The following is a 17,584-nucleotide window of genomic DNA, read 5'->3' as shown; positions in this document are numbered from 1 at the left end:
GGCAGTGGAGGAGCGACCGCCGCCATATTAGGGACCGCGGAGCCCGGGATCCCGTCAGCGGCGGCTGCGGCCGGGCTTGCGGGAGCTGCGGGGGCCGGAGGCGGGCACTGTGCGGTGCCGGGAGAGGCGGGGTCGGCGGGAGCCAGCGAGCGACGGGAGCGAGCCAGGTGAGGCGACCGGGGTCGGGGACCCGCCCCCCGGGCCCTAAGCGGCGGAGCTCCACTGCGACCCCCCAAAACCGAGACGGCGGGGCAGGCTGCCACCCCCACCCCAGCTCAGGCCCCTCCAGGAGCCCCCAGTCCCCTCGAATGCCGCCTCCCAGGCCGAACTAGGCCCGGGTGACCTCAGCATCCCCGTCTCCCGAGTTAACACCCAAATCCCAGCGTCCCCCCACGTCGGGGCCTGCCGTGACCCCCACCGCGAGCCACCTGCAAGTCGTGACCTCCCCGCAGCCGCAGTCAGCGCCCACCATTCTTTTTAAAATAGGCTGAACTCTGCACCCCCAACCAGGGGACCCCACTGCGCACCCCTAGAACAGCAGACCCCGCCTCCCAACCCGGGTAATTTCTCCCTGGCCTGTCATCCCCGGGACTTCCCAGTTCAGACCCTCCCAGCTTGGGTCCTGCCCACATGAAGCCGCCCCCCATGGCTGAACCTGTTGTGTGCCATGGCTCGCCCAGGCCCCAACCAGCCCCTCGCCCCAGTAAAATGCAGTCCCAGCCCGGGACACCCGGAAACCTGTGTCTGGGGTCACTGCTGTGTCCACGAGTCCCCGCAGGTACGGGTTGAGTGCATGGATGTCCCCGTCTCACCTCGTCTCTCTGATTTCTGCTCCCCCACCCTTCCAGCGTGCCCCCTGCCAGCCCCCATTCCCCCCAAACCCAGCTCTCACACCAAAGCCTCAGACGAGCTAGCTATGCACAAGTCCTCCCTCCTGCGAACTGAACCTCCGTCCTGCCCCGTGTCTTCTTCCAAACGCAAGCCTGGTCATCTCGGATCCCTAGAATATGGAGTGTGTCCCCCATTCAGAGCCATTTTACCCCTCCTCAAACCCGTGACACCCCCCTATCCCCCTTCCACCGTCCGGACCTGTCCCCACCCCATGGCCTGAGACCCCCCAATGTGCAGATGTTCAGCCTAAACTTGTTTTGTGTTTTCCCCTGTTTTCTCCACCCCAAACTCATCCTCTGGTTCAGGGCGCCTCTCTCGTTCAGCTTCCCCCGCCCCGCCCCAGTCTACCGGGCGATGACCTCATGCCTCCCCGTGGTGAGGCCCCCACCCCAACCTATATGCTTTGAAGGAGGGTGATGTACCTAAGGGAAAATCATCCACCCAGAACACACACCCCCGGCGTGAGGGCAGCCTGTGGGGCCTTTGAAGGGAAGGCCAGGTGGGCTCTCTGGGCGTGGGGGTGGGGATAGAAGCTGATGACATCGCCTGGGTTTGGTCCCTGGAGTGGATGTATCTGGGGCCGTCTGTCGTGCGGAATTCCGCGTGGGCCTCCTTCTGTGTCAGGGGCCGTGTGTTTTGGCAACACCTGATTGTCATTTCCTTCGGAATCCCAAGTGGAGGCAGGTGTGCTGGCTACCGGCTGCTGTCCGGCGCCTCGCACAGCGAGTGGAGTTGGGTTGCAGAGCGTTTTGCCAAGGGTGCAGACATTTGCTCAAAGTCAAGCCCGGTACTTTACTGGAGAGGGGTATCTTGGCAAGGTGGTGCCCGCCAATTTGCCCCTGTGACTGCTTCCCAGGTCAAATTTCAGAACCTGTGCCCTGGCTGCAGGCAGTGGTGGGGGTGGAGGTGGGGGTTTGGGGTTTGAAGGACGAGTTCCTAGAAACAAACAAGCGTGATTGGTTTCAAGGTGGGGCTACATCGATTTATTTTTATTTTTTTTTATTTTTTCTTTTTTTTTTCTTTGAGACAGAGTTTCGCTCTAGGTTGGAGTGCAGTGGCGTGATCTCAGCTCACTGCAACCTCTGCCTCCCAGGTTCAAGTGGTTCTCCTGCTTCAGCCTCCTGAGTAGCTGGGATTACAGGTGTGTGCCATCACGCCCGGCTAATTTTTATATTTTTAGTAGAGACAGGGTTTCACCATGTTGGCCAGGCTGGTCTCAAACTCCTGACCTCAGGTGATCTTCCCGCTTCGGCCTCCCAAAGTGCTATGATTACAGGTGTGAGCCACCGCACTCGGCCTTATGTTGATTTTCAAATCACCTACTGTTTAATGGGACTTCTGGTGAGGGGGTTTTGTAGACTGAGAACTTCTGGGTTTGGGAGGCCCAGAATGGAATTGGTTCTGAGGACCTTTTGTTTGGTGTCACTTAGAGGGGAGAGGATGGAAAGTCAGTGTGTGAAGGGCTGCTCCCAGGGACTCCTGGCAGAGGTGAAGATCCAGGGGCTTGGTCTTCTAGGAACTCACCGATCCCAGCCCTGTCACTCCTTTCTCCTGGAGCAAAGCTCTCCACCGCCTGATTCTGTCCCCAGGGGACACTTGGCTGTGTTTGAGCCACGGGTGCTGCTCCGTGCCCCACTGTGCCCAGGACGGCCCCAGTACAGAAAGCAGCCTGTCCCCAGTGTCTGGACTGTGAGCCCCATGAGGGCAGCGAGTGCGTCTGCCTGGTGCCCGCTCCGCCCCCGGCCTGTGCAGTGCCCTGGGCCGTGTGCTTGCAAGCAGCGGATCCCCTGCTGGTGCTGCCACAGAGACCCGGGCACCTGCCAGCAGCAAAGGGAATGTTTGACCTCATCTCTCTTCTGCCCCCAACACCTCCCTGTGGTCACCGGTGACCTCCTCGTCAGCTCCACCTGTCACTGCCTTGCCCACATGTCACTATTCTCCCCAGCCACTGCACTCAGCACAGAGCCAGAGCCCCTTCCTGGGCCACTTAGGTTCTCGTCCAGGGACGTTCATGTCCCCAGCGGCCCCAGGTCCCTGTGTGCCTTGGCAGGTGACTGCCTTCCTCTGCCTCAGTGTCCTCATTCGTGGATGGGATGAGGGGCGCACAGGCAGCCTGCCTGGCCGCGCTTCCTTCAGTCACGCAGCCACCACTGACCACGAATGACACGCCACCCCAACAGTGAACACCCCCGCTCTCTCGGCTTCCTACTCCGTCTGGTTTTTCCTTCAGGCTTCTTCACTGGCCCTTCTTACTTTCTTTATTTAATGTTTGCTCGTAGCAGCTTTATTCGGATACACTTCTCCTGCCACATGATCCACTGCTTTAGAGCATGCAGTTCCCTGGTTTTTATACGTTCACAGGCTCGAGCCGCCCTCCCGTCTGTCCAATCCTAGAGCGTTCTCATCCCCCCAGGAAGGATCCGGCCTTGACCCCATCCGCCGCCACCACCTGTCTCCCCTGCCTCTGTGGCTGGGCCTGTTCCGGACATTTCGTAGAAATGGGATCCCACATTGTGTGGCCTTTTGTGTCTGGCTTCTCTCACTGAGCGTGATGTCCTTAAGGTGTCTAGGCTGTGGCCTGAGTCAGAGTCCTGCTCATTTTCATGGCGGAGTCATGTTCTGTGGTGTGGAGGCCCGGGTTTTGTGCGTCTCCTTATTCCGTGAACACTGGTGCAGTTTCCAGTATCTGCCTGTTGTGAGTCGAGCTGCCACAAAGAGGCAGGCGCTGGTGGTTGTGTGGCGACTGTCCTTGTTGCTCTGTGACTGAGGCGCTGGTGCCTCCTCTCGCTGGCCGATCGTGTCTGATGGTGTCACCCCCATGAGCCCAGCTCAAGAAACCTGCCTTCCAACCTTTCCACCTTGTCCTCCTGCCCCCAGCGTGTCCCCTCCACCCCAGCCTTCCCAAATTGCTGCACAGTTATGATTTTTTTCTTTTGAGATAGAGTCTCGCTTTGTTGCCCAGGCTGGAGTGCATTGGCGCAGTCCCAACTCACTGCAGCCTTGACCTTCCAGGCTCAGGTGATCCATCCACCTCAGTGTCCAGAGTAGCTGGGACTCCAGGTGCGCCACCATACCTGGCTAATGTTTGTATTTTTTGTGGAGGCGGGGTTTCACCATGTTGCTCAGGCTGGTCTTGAATTCCTGGGCTCAAGTAGTCCTCCTGCCCCAGCCTCCCAAAGCTCTGGGATTAGCGGCAGAGCCAGCATGCCCGGCCTCACTGCTGGGTTCTGGAGAGTGGCAGGCAGGCCATTCAGATTCCTGTGCCGTTTTGCACACGTTCCCTTCTGTTGTGAGTCTTCCTCTCTCCCAGATCAGATTTGGCTTGGGAACCTCTGTATTCTCATCCCCACCAGGTTTGCGGGCCGCTGGGTCAGTGGTGGAAGGATGATGGGAGCAGAGAGAGGGTGGGCAGCGGGCATCTGTCTGCTTTCACCAGAGGGCTGAGGAGTGTGGGAGGCCAGTGTTGGTCTGTTTGCCCTGGGGAGCAACTCTTCCACCTAAGGATCCCCCTCATCCATGCATTCCCCACCTGGGTGACTCTGCCCCCACAGGACACTGGGCAACATCTTGGGACCTCTGTGTATTGTCACAACTGGGGGGTGCTCCTGGCATGGAGTGGGTGGAGGCCAGGGATGCTGCTCAGTGCCCCACATAGCCTAGGACTCCCCACCATGGACTGCGATCCGGCCCAGATGTCCCCAGTGCTGAGGTTGGGACCCTTGCCCTGAACTGCCTGGACTGGGTTTTTCCTGCTGCCGCCTCACCTCACCTGGGACCCGTGGGTGGGAGCTGCATGACACAGACAGAGATGCAGAGATGTGCAGGCCTCAGGAACCTGATGGGGCTCCATCCGATCCTGAGAGGCTGCAGGCTTGGTGCCGCGCTGCCTTCCTCCTCGCATGGGGCACTGCAGCCTTCTGTGCTGCTGCAGACCCGGGTGTCTTTTAGGTCTGAAGGTGTCACCAAGTCAGACAGGGCTATGGGTACTCGGTGGTATCAGGAGGCTGGAGATGAGAAACCTCGGGTCTTATATCTGCAGGCACCATTTGGAAGTGTGGAGAGCAGTTCTCACTGGAGTAGGCCGGATGTGGGAGCTGCCCCCACACAGGGAAGAGGGTGAGAGCTGCTGGCTGAGAAGACCCTGGGGATGCTTCTCGTTCACTCTAGACTGCCTGCTGGCCAGGTGCAGAGGCTCACACCTGGAATCCCAGCACGTGGGAGGCCTCAGCAGGAGGATTGCTTGATGAGCCCAGGAGTTCAAAATCAGCCTGGGCAGTATAGGGAGACCCTGAGCCTCGTCTCTATATTTTAAAAACAAGAAAAGAAAAACAGACTGCACACCCGGGGGGACAGCAGCTCGGCTCTGCTTTGCAGCGCCTGAGTCGGTACCTAGAACCCACATGGCGCGTGGCTGGTTGGTGGGGAGGCGGCGGCTGGCAGCGTGAGTAAATGAATGACGCGTGCGGGGTATGGTCCCGGGGCCCAGGCACCGGCCCCCAGCAGTAACTGGCCTCGCCGTGGCTCACACGGGCACCCTGGAAGGCGCACTGTCCCTCACCGAGGGTCTGGGCCCCACCCTTTTTCCCTGGCTACTCCTGGCTGTGTCTTTGCGTACGTAGAGGTCAGAGGCCGCCAGCTCAGCTTGTTCTTCTGCGGGTGGGGGTTGCTCCCTGCAGAGATCTCTGTGCCTCAGCGGTCTCTCCGCTAGGTCATGGCTCTGGTTCTGGTCCAGAGTCCACCTCTCCCCGTGTCAGTCCACCCCTGCAACCACGGCCACCTGCCCCAGGAGCCCCATTTCTCTGATGTCCTTCCTCTTCTCTGGGACTGACGGGGGCAGCATGGGAGGAGATAAGTGTTGTGGTCTGTGGCCAGGAGGTCACTGGGGCAGCATCCTGGCTGTCAAGGCACCCCCATGCCCAAGGATGAAGGAGCAGGGAGCAGTCTGGGGACCTTCGTGCACCTGTCATGAGTCCCGGGCCCAGCCAGCATCCACTGAGCTCCTCTGGGGCCCTGTGCACAGCTGGGAGTCCTGGGCCCAGCCAGCTCTCGCTAAGCACCTTCTCTGGATCAGGCTGGATGCCTGCCGCCCCATAGACCTCGTGCCTGAGTTCACAGCTTCCTGGGTGCACAGCACTATCCCTGCTTAACTGATGAGGAGACTGACCTCCCAAGAGGTGTAGCTGCCCAAAGCTTCGTGGCCGGGAAGGGTTGAAACAGGGACTCAAAGCCTGGGCTGGTCCCGTCGAAAGCCCACACTCTTTCTGATGGACCCTGCTAGAACCTTTTCACAGGACTTGGTTTACTTCCGTGGGGGGGCACAGGGAGGGCTGGCGATAAGGGTATCTGGGTGCTTCACCTGCCTTGTGCCCCTGGAGCTGCAGGGCCGAGGGCCTCGTGTGCTGGGTGGTGTGGTGCTGGTGGGGGGCTCACATTTTCTGACAAGGCCATCGATGTGGCTGGCACGGCTGCCCCCTTAATTGCATCATGACACTGAGGGCATCCAAATGGGACCCGAGAGAGCCATCTGGAGTCCTCTTCTGAGGAGCGGCTGGGAATGAGATCAGTGGGATGAGTGATGCTTGTGAAGCCATGTTTCATGAAGGACATTCCTGGGTGCAGGGCAGGAGGCAAAGTCCCCCAGAAACTCCCAGATCCAGTGAGAGCAGAGAGCGGATAGCTGGGTCACCCCCCATTTTTCTTTGGGGGATCTTTCTCATCTGGTGCTTCTCCCCAGCCCTGCAGAGGATGGCTGGACGTCACGTGCAGGCACCCAGCAGAGTCCCTTGTCTCTCACACGAGGAGAGGGCTCCCTGAGAGGCAGCTGGGCCAGGGCCTCACAGGTGGTCTGGGGGCACCTGGGACCTCTCAGGCAGGAGCATTTTGCAACTTTGCAGGGGTTGGGACCTGCGAGGGGCCGTGAGCCGGCCCGTCCCCCGGCTCTGTCACCGCCATCCAGTGATCCTTAGTCAGACGTCTCCTGCCGGAACCCCTCTGCGGAGACTCCAGCAGGAAGCAGTGCCTTGCAGCTTCCCCGTGGGCAGGGCCGGGCTGAGTGCTGAGTCTGGACACCTCACCTCCTGGGGCAAGGGTCAGGGAGTGGGCACAGAGCCAGACCCAGACTGGCTGGGTTCACGTCCCAGCTCTCCCCTCACCATCTGCACAGGGACTTTGAGCAGAGGGTGCTGTCGCCGTCCCCGAGATGAGGTGGCGCCTGCCCACCTGCTGTCCTGAGGACATTCAGTCAGGCATACTGAGTGCTTCCAGCTGTGCCAGCCGGTGGACCCGGGCAAGGTTCGCCTCTGTCCTAGCCCCATGTGTGTTCCGATGCTCTGCCCCTGGGCCAGGAGCCCGCACGGGACATGGCGGCACCCATGAGGCTCTGGTTGGTGTTCCCTCCTCCCTTACCTGCTCCATGTCCCCTGTGGGTAGCAAGTGCCACCCACCCGCAGGCTGGAGTTACCCTTACCCAGGGCGGTCTGCCCTGGTGTCCGCAGGGCCGGGGTGGGGGGCGCGCTGGTGTTTATCACAGGTGGCCTGTCCAGACCATAGTCAGCCTCAACACATGAGTCATAAAAGATCCGTCATTGGGATGTTTCAATTCCTTTTGTCCGTTAAAGAACCTGAAAAAAAAATATGACAACAGTGGGGACCAGTTTTTCCAGCCAAGCAAAGCCTTGCAGGAGTAGGAGGTTGGCTGAGCCTCCAGGAGCGGAGAGCTGTGTTCCTGAGGAAGACTCGTCACCGGGTGAGACCTGGGGGCTTGCACCAGTGCTGTTCCCAGGCCCTGTCTACACAACACACAGCCCCTCATGCTTTGCGTCCCCACTCAGGGACACCGCAGAGTCCAGCCTGGAGACAAATCGTGCCACGTCATAGGCCCCCACAAACAGTGCCTTATCGGCTCCCTTTCCTTGTCTCCCCACTGGTGCAGTGGGGATGGGGCTGGGGGTTCCTGGCCACACTCTCCAGGTCTCACTCATTCAAGTCACTTCCCTGGTCTTGCCCTAGAGCAGGGTCTCTGCCCCTGCACCCTGTGGACATTGGGTCCGGATCGTTCTCGGGGGTGCGGCCATCCTGGGCACTACAGGGTGTTGAGCAGCATCCCTGGCCTCCACCCACTCCACGCCAGGGGCACCCCCAGTCGTGCCAACCACAGATGTCCCCAGACATCACCATATATCGATACCCTGGGGGCAGAATCACCCTGGTTAAGACCCTCTGGGTTATGGGATTCCACAGACCCCCAAGAGACTCTGCATCCCATGATCCTTTGCCCTGCGGAGGTCCCAGGAGGCTGCACACATTGAAATCCACACCCTAAGTGGGCGGGAGAGAGAAGGTGAATCTCAGGAGCTGGGGGTCCCCCTGGTTTGTGCTGTCTGCCCCATCGGAGGCTTATTCTAGTGTCTGGTGTGAGCAGGGGCCGGCTCCATTTGTTCCCACATATTTATCCCAGGGCGTCTGCCTCAGTACAGGGGCCCTGTCACTGTGTTGTCAGGTGACCGGGTCGTGCCCATTTCCCAGGGGAACAGGAAGAAGCTTGGAGACTGAAGGCTTGCCCAGGGCAGTGGCAGCAGGGGGCCTCCTGGCTCTTACATTCTGGGGCCCAGGGGGTGAAAGGTGGACCTTTCCTATGAGTTGGCCCATTGGGTTTGTAGGACCCACAGGGCAGTGCCCTGCCAAGGGGATGGGGCAGCAGGAAGCCCGGTGGCCCGGGGCCCGGGTCCACCACCCAGACCAGGGCAACCAAGTCGCAGGTGTTGGCCACACAGGCAGAGCCACAGCAGCGTCCCCACCAGGCACCCCTGGGCCAGGGATGAGAACCTCTGCAGGGCCTGGCAGAGCACGTGTCATTCACCAATTCACTGCTGATTGGCAGCGAGGGTCCGGGTTGCTGCTGAACTCCCTCTATCCGGTCTGAGCCTTTCCACATGGCCACGCACGTTGTCCGTGCTCAGGAATTACTTAACAGCAACTTAAGATCCTGATTTCTCTCTCCTCTAACCTTTTATAATGAAACCTTCCGAGCGTCCAGCAGAGGAGTGAGAACGTGGTGGTACCCGGTCTCATCCGGAGTCCGCCTGGCCCATCTCTGCCCGCTGGTTTATTTTTTTGAATAGCTTACAGTTCATGTGATACAGAATTCAAGAAGTACAAAATGAGGTGCCAGGGGAAATAAGGCTTCCTTCCTCCCTGATCCCCGTCCTCTCCTTCCTCTCCCCACCTACCCCATGACTAGCCGCTTTTCGAACCTTCTGGGAGCAGTGTGCTCTGCATGGTCCGTTTTTCTGTGCAGTGGGTCTTGCAGCCTCTTCCACCCCATCTGGTGGCCTTTTGCGCCTTCCACTATGACAAGCTGCTGCAGTGACTCCATCTCTGCACACACGCACGCGGAATTTCTAAGGATAAATTCTTAGAAGTAGAAATACCACACCACAGAAAATGTACATTTTTTTAAATTTTGGAAGCAATTGCCAAATTGCCTTCCTTTGAAGCCGTAGCAGTTTTCGGCTTCTGCCAACCATGAGTGCGTGTGGCGTCTCTCCCCATGCCTGGGCTGGCGAGGCCGAGTCCCCCAGCCTGCAGCCTCCCCCGTCTGACAGGCGAGAGGGTGGCGTCCTCGGTTGGACTGGCAGCTCCCAACTGTGAGGGAGGACTGGTCCTTTCCCAGTGCGGTTTGTTGGTGTCCTTTGCTTCTTTGGGCTCTTCTGTGGGTGGCCGATGCCTCCCCCAGTTTGTCATCTCTTTTATAACTGTGTTGGTGGCATGTCTGCCCTGCGGACTCCCAATTTTCCCGGTGTTGAATTCCACAGCCATGTTTCTTGTGGCTCCTGGATTTTGTTCTTCCTGCAGCGCGGCTGAGCGAGGGGCTTGGAGGGGTCGCTGGGGGTCCCGGAGCTGAGCTGAGTGCCGCTGGCAGCACTGGGCAAGTGTCCAGGTGAGGTGCCCTGGGAGGCCCCAGGCCCGGGACCCAGGACCCTCTAGATGTCGGAGGTGGGACAACAGTTTGCACACCCGCCGTGTGCGCCCCTGCCCTCACTGCAGGGACAGACAGGAGCTGGGTCTCAGGCTGCTGGGCAGGCCTGGGCCCTGTGGTTTTGCCCACCAGCCTTGGCAGCGTGAGTGAGTTGTGTGGCCAGTACACTGTGACGGCTGCCGCCCACCTGCCAACATCTGGGCCATTGGTTCACAGCATCTCTGTTGCCCAGGAGGGCTCATGAGGTGCAGCCGTGTGCTGCTGGGCAGCGATGTGTGCCAGGGGCCGTGTGCAGCTGCAGCTGGTGCCGTGTGTACTTGCTTTCAGTGCTGACTTCAGGGCAGCATCAGTGTTCCGGGGAAGTGGGGGATGATATTTAGCCAATCGCAACCAGACTCTGCCAGCACGTGCCTCAATGCACGCAGTTACCGCCGCTGCTGCTGGTCACATTTGTTTACATTCTCTCATTCTGGAAAAATGCTGGCCAGGTGCGGTGGCTCACACCTGTAACCCCAGCTCTCTGGGAGGCCGAGGTGGGCAGATTGCTTGAGCCCAGAAGTTCAGGACCAGCCTGGGCAACATGAGAAGGCTCCGTCTCTACAAAAAATACAAAAAGTGGCTGAGTCTGGTGGAGTACGCCTGTGGTCCCAGCTCCTCCAGAGGCCGAGGCGGGAGGATCACCTGAGCCTAGGAGGCAAAGGCTGCAGTGGGCCATAATTGCACCACTGCTCTCCAGCCTGGGCAACAGAATGAGACCCGATCTCAAAAATAAAAATTCTGGCCGGGCCTTGTGGCTCACGCCTGTAATCCTAGCACTTTGGGAGGCTGAGGCGGGTGAACCACCTGAGGTCAGGAGTTCGAGACCAACCTGGAAAACATGGTGAAACCCCCTGTCTACTAAAAAATATAAAAAAATAGCCGGGTGTGGCGGCGCGTGCCTGTAATCCCAGCTACTTGAGAAACTGAGGCAGGAGAATTGTTTGAACCCGGGAGGCAGAGGTTGCAGTGTGCCGAGATTGCACCACTGCACTCCAGCCTGGGCAAAAAGAATGAGACACTGTCTCAAAAAAATAAATGAATAAAAATTTTAAAAAGATAAAAATTCCAAGGCGCTTCTGTTTGTGCAGTGTTTACCTGAAGGACTCACACTTAGGTCTCTGGAAATGAATTGCATCGCTAAGGTCTCTGTGAAACAAGATAAACGAAAAAGGGTCATCTGAAATGCTGTGATTTGTAACTAAACTCTTTAAGTTTTTTTTTTTTTTTCCTGAGACAGTGTCTTGCACTGTTGCTCAGGCTGGAGTGCAGTGGCCCAATCTCGGCTCACTGTAGCCTCCACATCAGCCTCCTGAGTCCTGGGACTACAGATGTGCGCCACCACACCCAGCTAGCTGTTTGTTTGTTTGTTTGTTTGTTTGTTTGTTTGTTTTTGAGACGCAGTCTCACTCTGTTACCCAGGCTGGAGTGCAGTGGCGCGATCTCTGCTCACTGCAACCTCAGCCTTCCAGGTTCAAGCGATTCACCTGCCTCAGCCTCCCGAGTAGCTGGGATTACAAGCATGTGCCATCATGCCCAGCAAATTTTTGTTTTTTAGTAGAGATGAGGTTTCACCATGTTGGCCAAGCTGGTCTTGAACTCCTGAGCTCAGGTGATCCGCCCGCCTCAGCCCTCAACAGTGCCTCTGTCTGTACTTTGTGTAGAAATGGGGTCTTGCCATGTTGGCCGATCTCGAACTCCTGGTATCCTCCTGCAGTGCCTGGCAGCTAAGTTCTTTAATGAATAAGATTTGCATTGTGAAGTTTTTCCATTCTTGGAGAAGGCCTGGCCAAGGGTGCTGAAGGTACAGAAGCCGGAGAGGTTCCCACCAGGACAAGGGAAGGGCTGGGCCTCACCCCCAAAGTCAGATCTGGAGCAGGGGCGGTGCTGGCGTGGAATGCAGTCCTGGAGCTGTTCCACTTGTACCCACACTCCCGCGCCCATGGGTCCCTCTGCGTGGTGCCAGGTCTTGAGGAGACTGTCCTGTGCTGGGGTTTGGAGTCTGCTGGTGCTGTTGTCCATCTTCCTTTTCCTTTGGCAGCTGGTTGTTGGGGGCCACTTTTACAAATGTACTTCTTTTAGCAGGTGTGGTGGTGTGTGTCTGTGGTCCTAGCTACTCAGGAGGCTGAGGGAGGAGGATAACTGGAGCCCAGGAGGTGGAGGCTGCAGTGAGCTGTGATCAAACTACTGCGCTCCAGCCTGGGCGACAGAGCAAGAGACCCTGTCTCCGTTAAAAAAAGTGTTTCCTGGCAGCACATGCCGCTGCCTAGAATGCTTCTCCACCAGCTTGGTTTTCTCCCACCGCCCCCTCCCGCAGGGAGCTCACTCCAGTGGGTGGGTAGGTCTGTGGCCCTCTTGTTGGGAGGGCTCCCGTTCGTGTGTGTTGGTCAATGAATGACCCTCCCCACCACATCCAACACAGTATGGGGCTGTCAGAAGTCAGGGGCCTGGGGGCACAGAGAGGAAACAGAGAAGGCAGGGCACCCTTTACGGGGCTGGGAAGAGAGAGGGCCTCCATGACCGTGGGGAGCATAAGTGTCTCGGGAAGCCCCATCCACACCTGCCACCCTCTGAAACGTTCAGTCGCACCTGCAGAGTCCCTGCTGCTCTGCAAGGTGGCCTAAGCACAGGTCCTGGGGTCAGGACCCTACGCCCTTGGGCAGTCCGGATCGTCTCTGCCCTGCGGCAGCCGGGTCTACGTGGTGAGTCGCCTGCTGGCTGCATGGGGCCTGTGAAGCCGTCAGTGCTGGGCAACCTGCATGGAGCCGATGGTGGTGGCTGATCTACCCCGAGGAGGGCGGAGGGCTGGCCTCTCTCTGGCCTCGGATTTGCTAGACTTTAACAAGTTCCTCGCCTCTTGGCTCTGGGATTCCTGGAGTCTGAGCAGCGGCTCTCTCACCCCCACACTGAAGCTCAGTGTTCAGGTCCTGCCTGGTTTTTGGTGTGCCAAGGGGTACAGGCTACTGTCTGGGCGCTGCTGCCTGTGAAGCAGATGTTTCCAGCTGTCCTCCCCGGCCACGGCTGAAGTCCCCTGTGGCCGCACCACCTCTGCATGGCCCGGACGTAGCACTGCGCTTCCGACGGAGACCTCCCTGGAGCCCCTGCCCCAGAGTGGGGTTTTCATGCCACAGTACTGCCTTTGAAAGTGGCCTCTGCTCCACGGTTTCCTTTCTGTAAGTGCTGGAGGATCTGTGTAGATCCCCCTTCATCTGCGAATCGGTCCCGGGGGGCCCACACCCACTGGGGCTCAGGATCTGCGTAGATTCCCTGTTCATATGTGAGTCAGTTCCGGGGGCCCACACCCACCGCTCTCCTGGGGCTCAGGTCTCTATAGCCCCTCTGGCTCCAGGCTCGGGAAATTGTCCCCCAGAGGCTGTCTTCACTGGGGACAGATGCTTAGGCCTCTCCTCCTCCTGGAATGGCCAGTGCTGGCCCAGGAGTGGTCGGGTGTGGTGGGGACACGTGGGCCTTTGGGGCTGCGGGAGGCGGCTGTGCCCTGTGGAGAACCAGTGGGGAATGTGGGTTGGGAGAGGCCAGTCTGGGTGAGGGAGAAGGGGGTGGGGAGGAGGCTGGTGACGTGATCTGGCCCCGGGGTGGGGGGTGGGGGGCAGGCTGGAAGGAGGGAGAGCTGCTGGCCACTGCTCTGTAGCCGCGTGGACCACCCCGTGCATTGGGCTGAGCCACGTAGAGAGCCCTGAGCCTTCTATGTGGCCATGGACATTGCTGCTCTGCACTCTGCCTTCCTGTCCTCATCTGCACAGGCGGCGGGCGCTGGCACCCTGTCCATGAGGCCTTGCAGAGGGGACATGAGATAAGCCATGAAAACCCACTAACACAGGGCTGTGGGCTGCACGCTCCTGTCCCTCAGAGCCTGACTGGCCCCATGTGGCCGAGCCAGGGACCCCGTGTGTCCCGTGACTGCAGGCCCAGGCAGCGCTGCCTGCGGGCTCTTGCAGAAGAAACAGCCCTGCGGTTGATCCTATCTCCAGCCCCAGGCCGGGAGCTCATCAGAGGCCTCCTGGGGCTGTGGAGGTGGCAATCAGGCCGACCGCCTCAGTATCTCAGGACAGAGTGGTGCTCAGGATGACAGGAGCAGCACCAAACCCGCATGGGTCTGTCCCTACCTGGTGACGCAAGCCAGTGCCTGCCTCGGGTGTCTGTTTCCTAAAAAAGCAGGTGTCGCCTCGGCCCTCCTGGTCTCTGTGAGTCGGCCTCCTCCAGGGCCCTCCCAGGTCTTTTGTGTCTGGTGTCTCTCAAAGGGTGCAACGTCCCCAGGGCATGTCCGCGCTGTGGCCTGGGTCAGAGCCTTGCTCCTTTCATGGCTGGGTTGTGTTCCAGCGTGTGGAGGGCCGCGCTGGTTCGTCCCTCACTTGTTGATGCGTATGTAGGATTTTGCCATGTTTTGGCTGTTACGAATTGTGCGCGTGTGAGGATTTGTGTACCAGTTCCTGTGCCTTCCCCGTTCTCCTGGGTATGTATCTAGGAAGTGCTGGGTCCCCTGGTAACAGTGGGTTTCTCTTCCTTAGACATAACTTTATCATCACTTAATGTCAGTAGCAGAATGGTACACAGCTTTCATCACTGACAGAGTCTCTGTGTTTAATGGTTGAGGAACTTACCTGCCAAAGAAGTCACCAGGGACTGGGGAGAGGGATGGGGAGTGAATGTTCCATGGGGACAGAGTTTCAGTTTAGGAAGATGAGAAAGTTCTAGGGATGACGGTGGTGGTGGCTGCACAACCATGGGAACGTGATTAACGCCACTGAACTGTCCTTTTTTTGTTTTTTTGTTTTTGTTTTTGTTTTTTTGAGATGGAGGCCTGCTCTGTCACCCAGGCAGGAGTGCAGCGGCACAGTCTCGGCTCACTGCAAGCTCCTCCTCCCGGGGTTCAAGCGATCCTCCTGCCTCAGCCTCCCGAGTAGCTGGGATTAAAGGCATGCGCCATCATACCCGGCTAATTTTTGTATTTTTAGTAGAGACGGGGTTTCACAACATTGGCCAGGCTGGTCTCAAATTCCTGACCTCGTGATCCACCCACCTCGGCCTCCCGAACTGTTGGGATTACAGACGTGAGCCGCCGCGCCCGGCCGGAACTGCACACTTAAACGTGGTCAAGGTGGTAAACTTTTGGTAAATTTTTTCACTTTTTTTTTTTTTGAGACAGAGTCTTGCTCTGTCACCCAGGCTAGAGTGCAGTGGCATGATCATAGCTTACTGCAGTCTGAAATTCCCAGCCTCAGGCGATCCTCCAGGCTCAGCCTCCCAAGTAGCTGGGACCACAGGTGCGTACCACCACACTTGAGCCCAGGAGGTGGAGGCTGCAGTGATCCGTGATTGTGCCACCTGGGCAACAGATGGAGACCCTGTGTACAAAAAGAACCACTGTATTTACAGACCAGCAGCCTGCACATGGCCTCGGGCTGTGGTTTGCTGGCCCTGGTAGAAAGAGCGTTGTTTCTAGGCTACCTTCTATCTCCATTGCCTATACGGACCTTCACTTTGTTCTTGTGCAAACCCCCTTCCTGCCTCGGGCTGTGCATCTCTCTCTGGAACGTTCTTTGCCGGTCTCCTCACTGCCACTTTTCTTCACGCCTCAACATAAACGCCGCCCTCTTAGAGGGGCCTTCCTGGTTTGGCTGAGCCTGGTCCCGTGTGGGCTCTGCATGGGCCCCTGGATGTTACCTTGGCTGTAGCTGAATGCAGATGTGGCTTGTCCACAGGAGGCTGATGTCCCCGGAGCCGTGGCCTGGTCTACCTGGGCCTGGACCCACATGGCTGACTCGGGGTCTGTGCATGGCCAGCTCTTGCACACTGCCTTAGAGCTGGTGTGGTTTGTCGAACCCCCTTGCACACGTACACGCACGTGGGTCCCCGTGGCGCCTCGAGACATGGAGGCTGCCCACGCTCAGGGAAGAGTCCTTGCTGGGACCTCCAGGATTCTTCCGAGCCCCCGCCTCCCTACTGGAGCCTCCAGGGCAGAAAGCCCCTTTCCCGGGCAGGAGGACAGGGTGTGGGATGTACTGGCTGGGAGGGTCTGTCAGCAGCAACTGAGACCAGGGTTAGGGGAGCCTCACCCAGAATGAGGCTGGGGCTGGCAGGAGGTCCCCACAGAGGAGGCAGGAGGAGCCCACAGTCACTCTGGCTCCCAGGGCCTGGAGGTGCAGGTGAGCCCGTGGTCCCCGGGCGACTGGCCCTGCCCCACTGACTTCTCCTGCCCTTTCCGCCACAGGCTAACCTTGCCGCAGGCCGAGCCCTGCCTCGCCATGGACCAGGACTATGAGCGGCGCCTGCTCCGCCAGATCGTCATCCAGAATGAGAACACGATGCCACGCGTGAGTGCCCCTTCCCCGCCCACCACTGTGGCTCCCCCTCCCCCAGCTGCCTCTGCCCTGGCCAGCAGCCTCGGGCGCTCCCACTGTTGATAGAGCCCCACGAACCACTCAGGTCCCAGTTCCTCAGGTCACACGGGGCCTCCGCCTCCCGGGCTGTCGGGGTTGCCGCCACCCCCAGGGCCGTAGTCAGAGCCCAGCGGGGCTTAGATGAACCAGGAGGCTAAAGGCCCAGAGTAGTGGAGCTGGGGTGGCCTGCAGAGCCTTTGGGGACACCCGTTCCTGTCTTCTAGCCCCAGGTGCATCTGGAACCCTGTGGGATTTGGGGGCCTGGCTTTGTCCTTCCTTGCGCTCCATCCCTCCTCCCCAGCCCAGCTGTGTTTGTCTTGCCCTGCGCTCCGGGCACTCCACTGGCCACACAGGGTCTCGGGGCTGGCACTCGGGGCTGGCGCCTGCTGTATGACAGCCACATCCCTCACCTGCCTTCCCACGCGACTCCTGCCGGGGGCTGAGGGGCCAGACTCCCGTTGCCGTCTATACAACACGAAGCCTGGGTCAGAATAGCATGAGGCTTAGCCTGGACGGCCACCAGCCCCTCCCCGTGACAGACGCCTGAGCCATCATTCTCAAAGACTAAGTTGCCATCGTCCCGAGTCCCTCCCCCATGGGCTGCTGACCTGCACAGATGGGTCTGAGGGGCATGGGCCTCTGGGGAGGGGCTCCCTCAGCACCGGCACCCTCTGTGCCCAGGCATTGGGTGGGCCTGGGGCAGGCTCACCTTCAAGGCTTAGTTCAGCTTCAGACCCCAAAGCCTGGGTCCCAGGACCTGCGGGAGCCCACCACAGCCGCCTTCGCCCCTGTGCAGCGCGGTCCCCACAGGGCAGAGTCAGGGAGGCGGATCTGGGATCCTGCGTGGTGTGGCAGGGTCCCCGTTGGTGAAGGGACAGGGCCACTGCAGAAAAAAAGTGGCACAGAATTAGAGGGGTCTTTGCAACCTCAGGGATTTCAGAGAGAGAGGCACGAATACAGGGGTATCTGTGTGCACAGACAGGGTCTGAATACACGGGTATCTGTGTGCACAGAGAGGGTCTGGGCACCACAGCGCCGAGCAGCCCTAGTGCTGGCCCTCGACCTCCAGAGCGCTCTCGGGGCTGCCCAGAGGACAGTGGGAGCCTGAGCGCCCTGTGTGCCTGCAGGCCCAGCAGTGCATGGGAGGGTGGGGCTCAGTGCGAGGACCCAGCACCCTCCACCCAGTGCACTTCGAGTTTCACAGACGCAGCCAGGCCAGGGTGTGAACGGGAGATGGGTAAGGAGCGGGCATTTGCAGTGTGGGAGAGCTCCCCACACACCC

The 17,584-nt window shown here is 59.2% G+C and overlaps 1 protein-coding gene and 1 non-coding gene across 3 annotated transcripts in view; one reads left to right on the top strand and one right to left on the bottom strand.

Moving 5' to 3' along the window:
- Positions 1 to 3: 3 nt before the first annotated feature.
- Positions 4 to 17,584, top strand: part of FZR1 (fizzy and cell division cycle 20 related 1) — a 29,761-nt gene continuing 12,180 nt past the window's right edge. The window contains exons 1-2 of one of the 2 annotated variants that reach the window (XM_007994779.3): positions 4 to 167; positions 16,134 to 16,236. In XM_007994779.3, the coding sequence (XP_007992970.1) occupies positions 16,168 to 16,236 (69 nt within the window). In that variant the 5' untranslated portion in view covers positions 4 to 167; positions 16,134 to 16,167. The remainder of the gene's footprint in view (positions 168 to 16,133; positions 16,237 to 17,584) is intronic. The other variant, XM_007994778.3, reaches the window with a different exon arrangement.
- Positions 14,423 to 14,491, bottom strand: LOC119622476 (small nucleolar RNA SNORD38). Its single transcript, XR_005239094.1, has one exon. It is a non-coding gene; the product is annotated as a small nucleolar RNA SNORD38 (small nucleolar RNA).

The sequence above is a fragment of the Chlorocebus sabaeus genome, chromosome 6, assembly GCF_047675955.1.
Source record: "Chlorocebus sabaeus isolate Y175 chromosome 6, mChlSab1.0.hap1, whole genome shotgun sequence".
NCBI lineage: Eukaryota > Metazoa > Chordata > Mammalia > Primates > Cercopithecidae > Chlorocebus > Chlorocebus sabaeus.
This window is presented reverse-complemented; position numbering and strand designations above follow the sequence as displayed.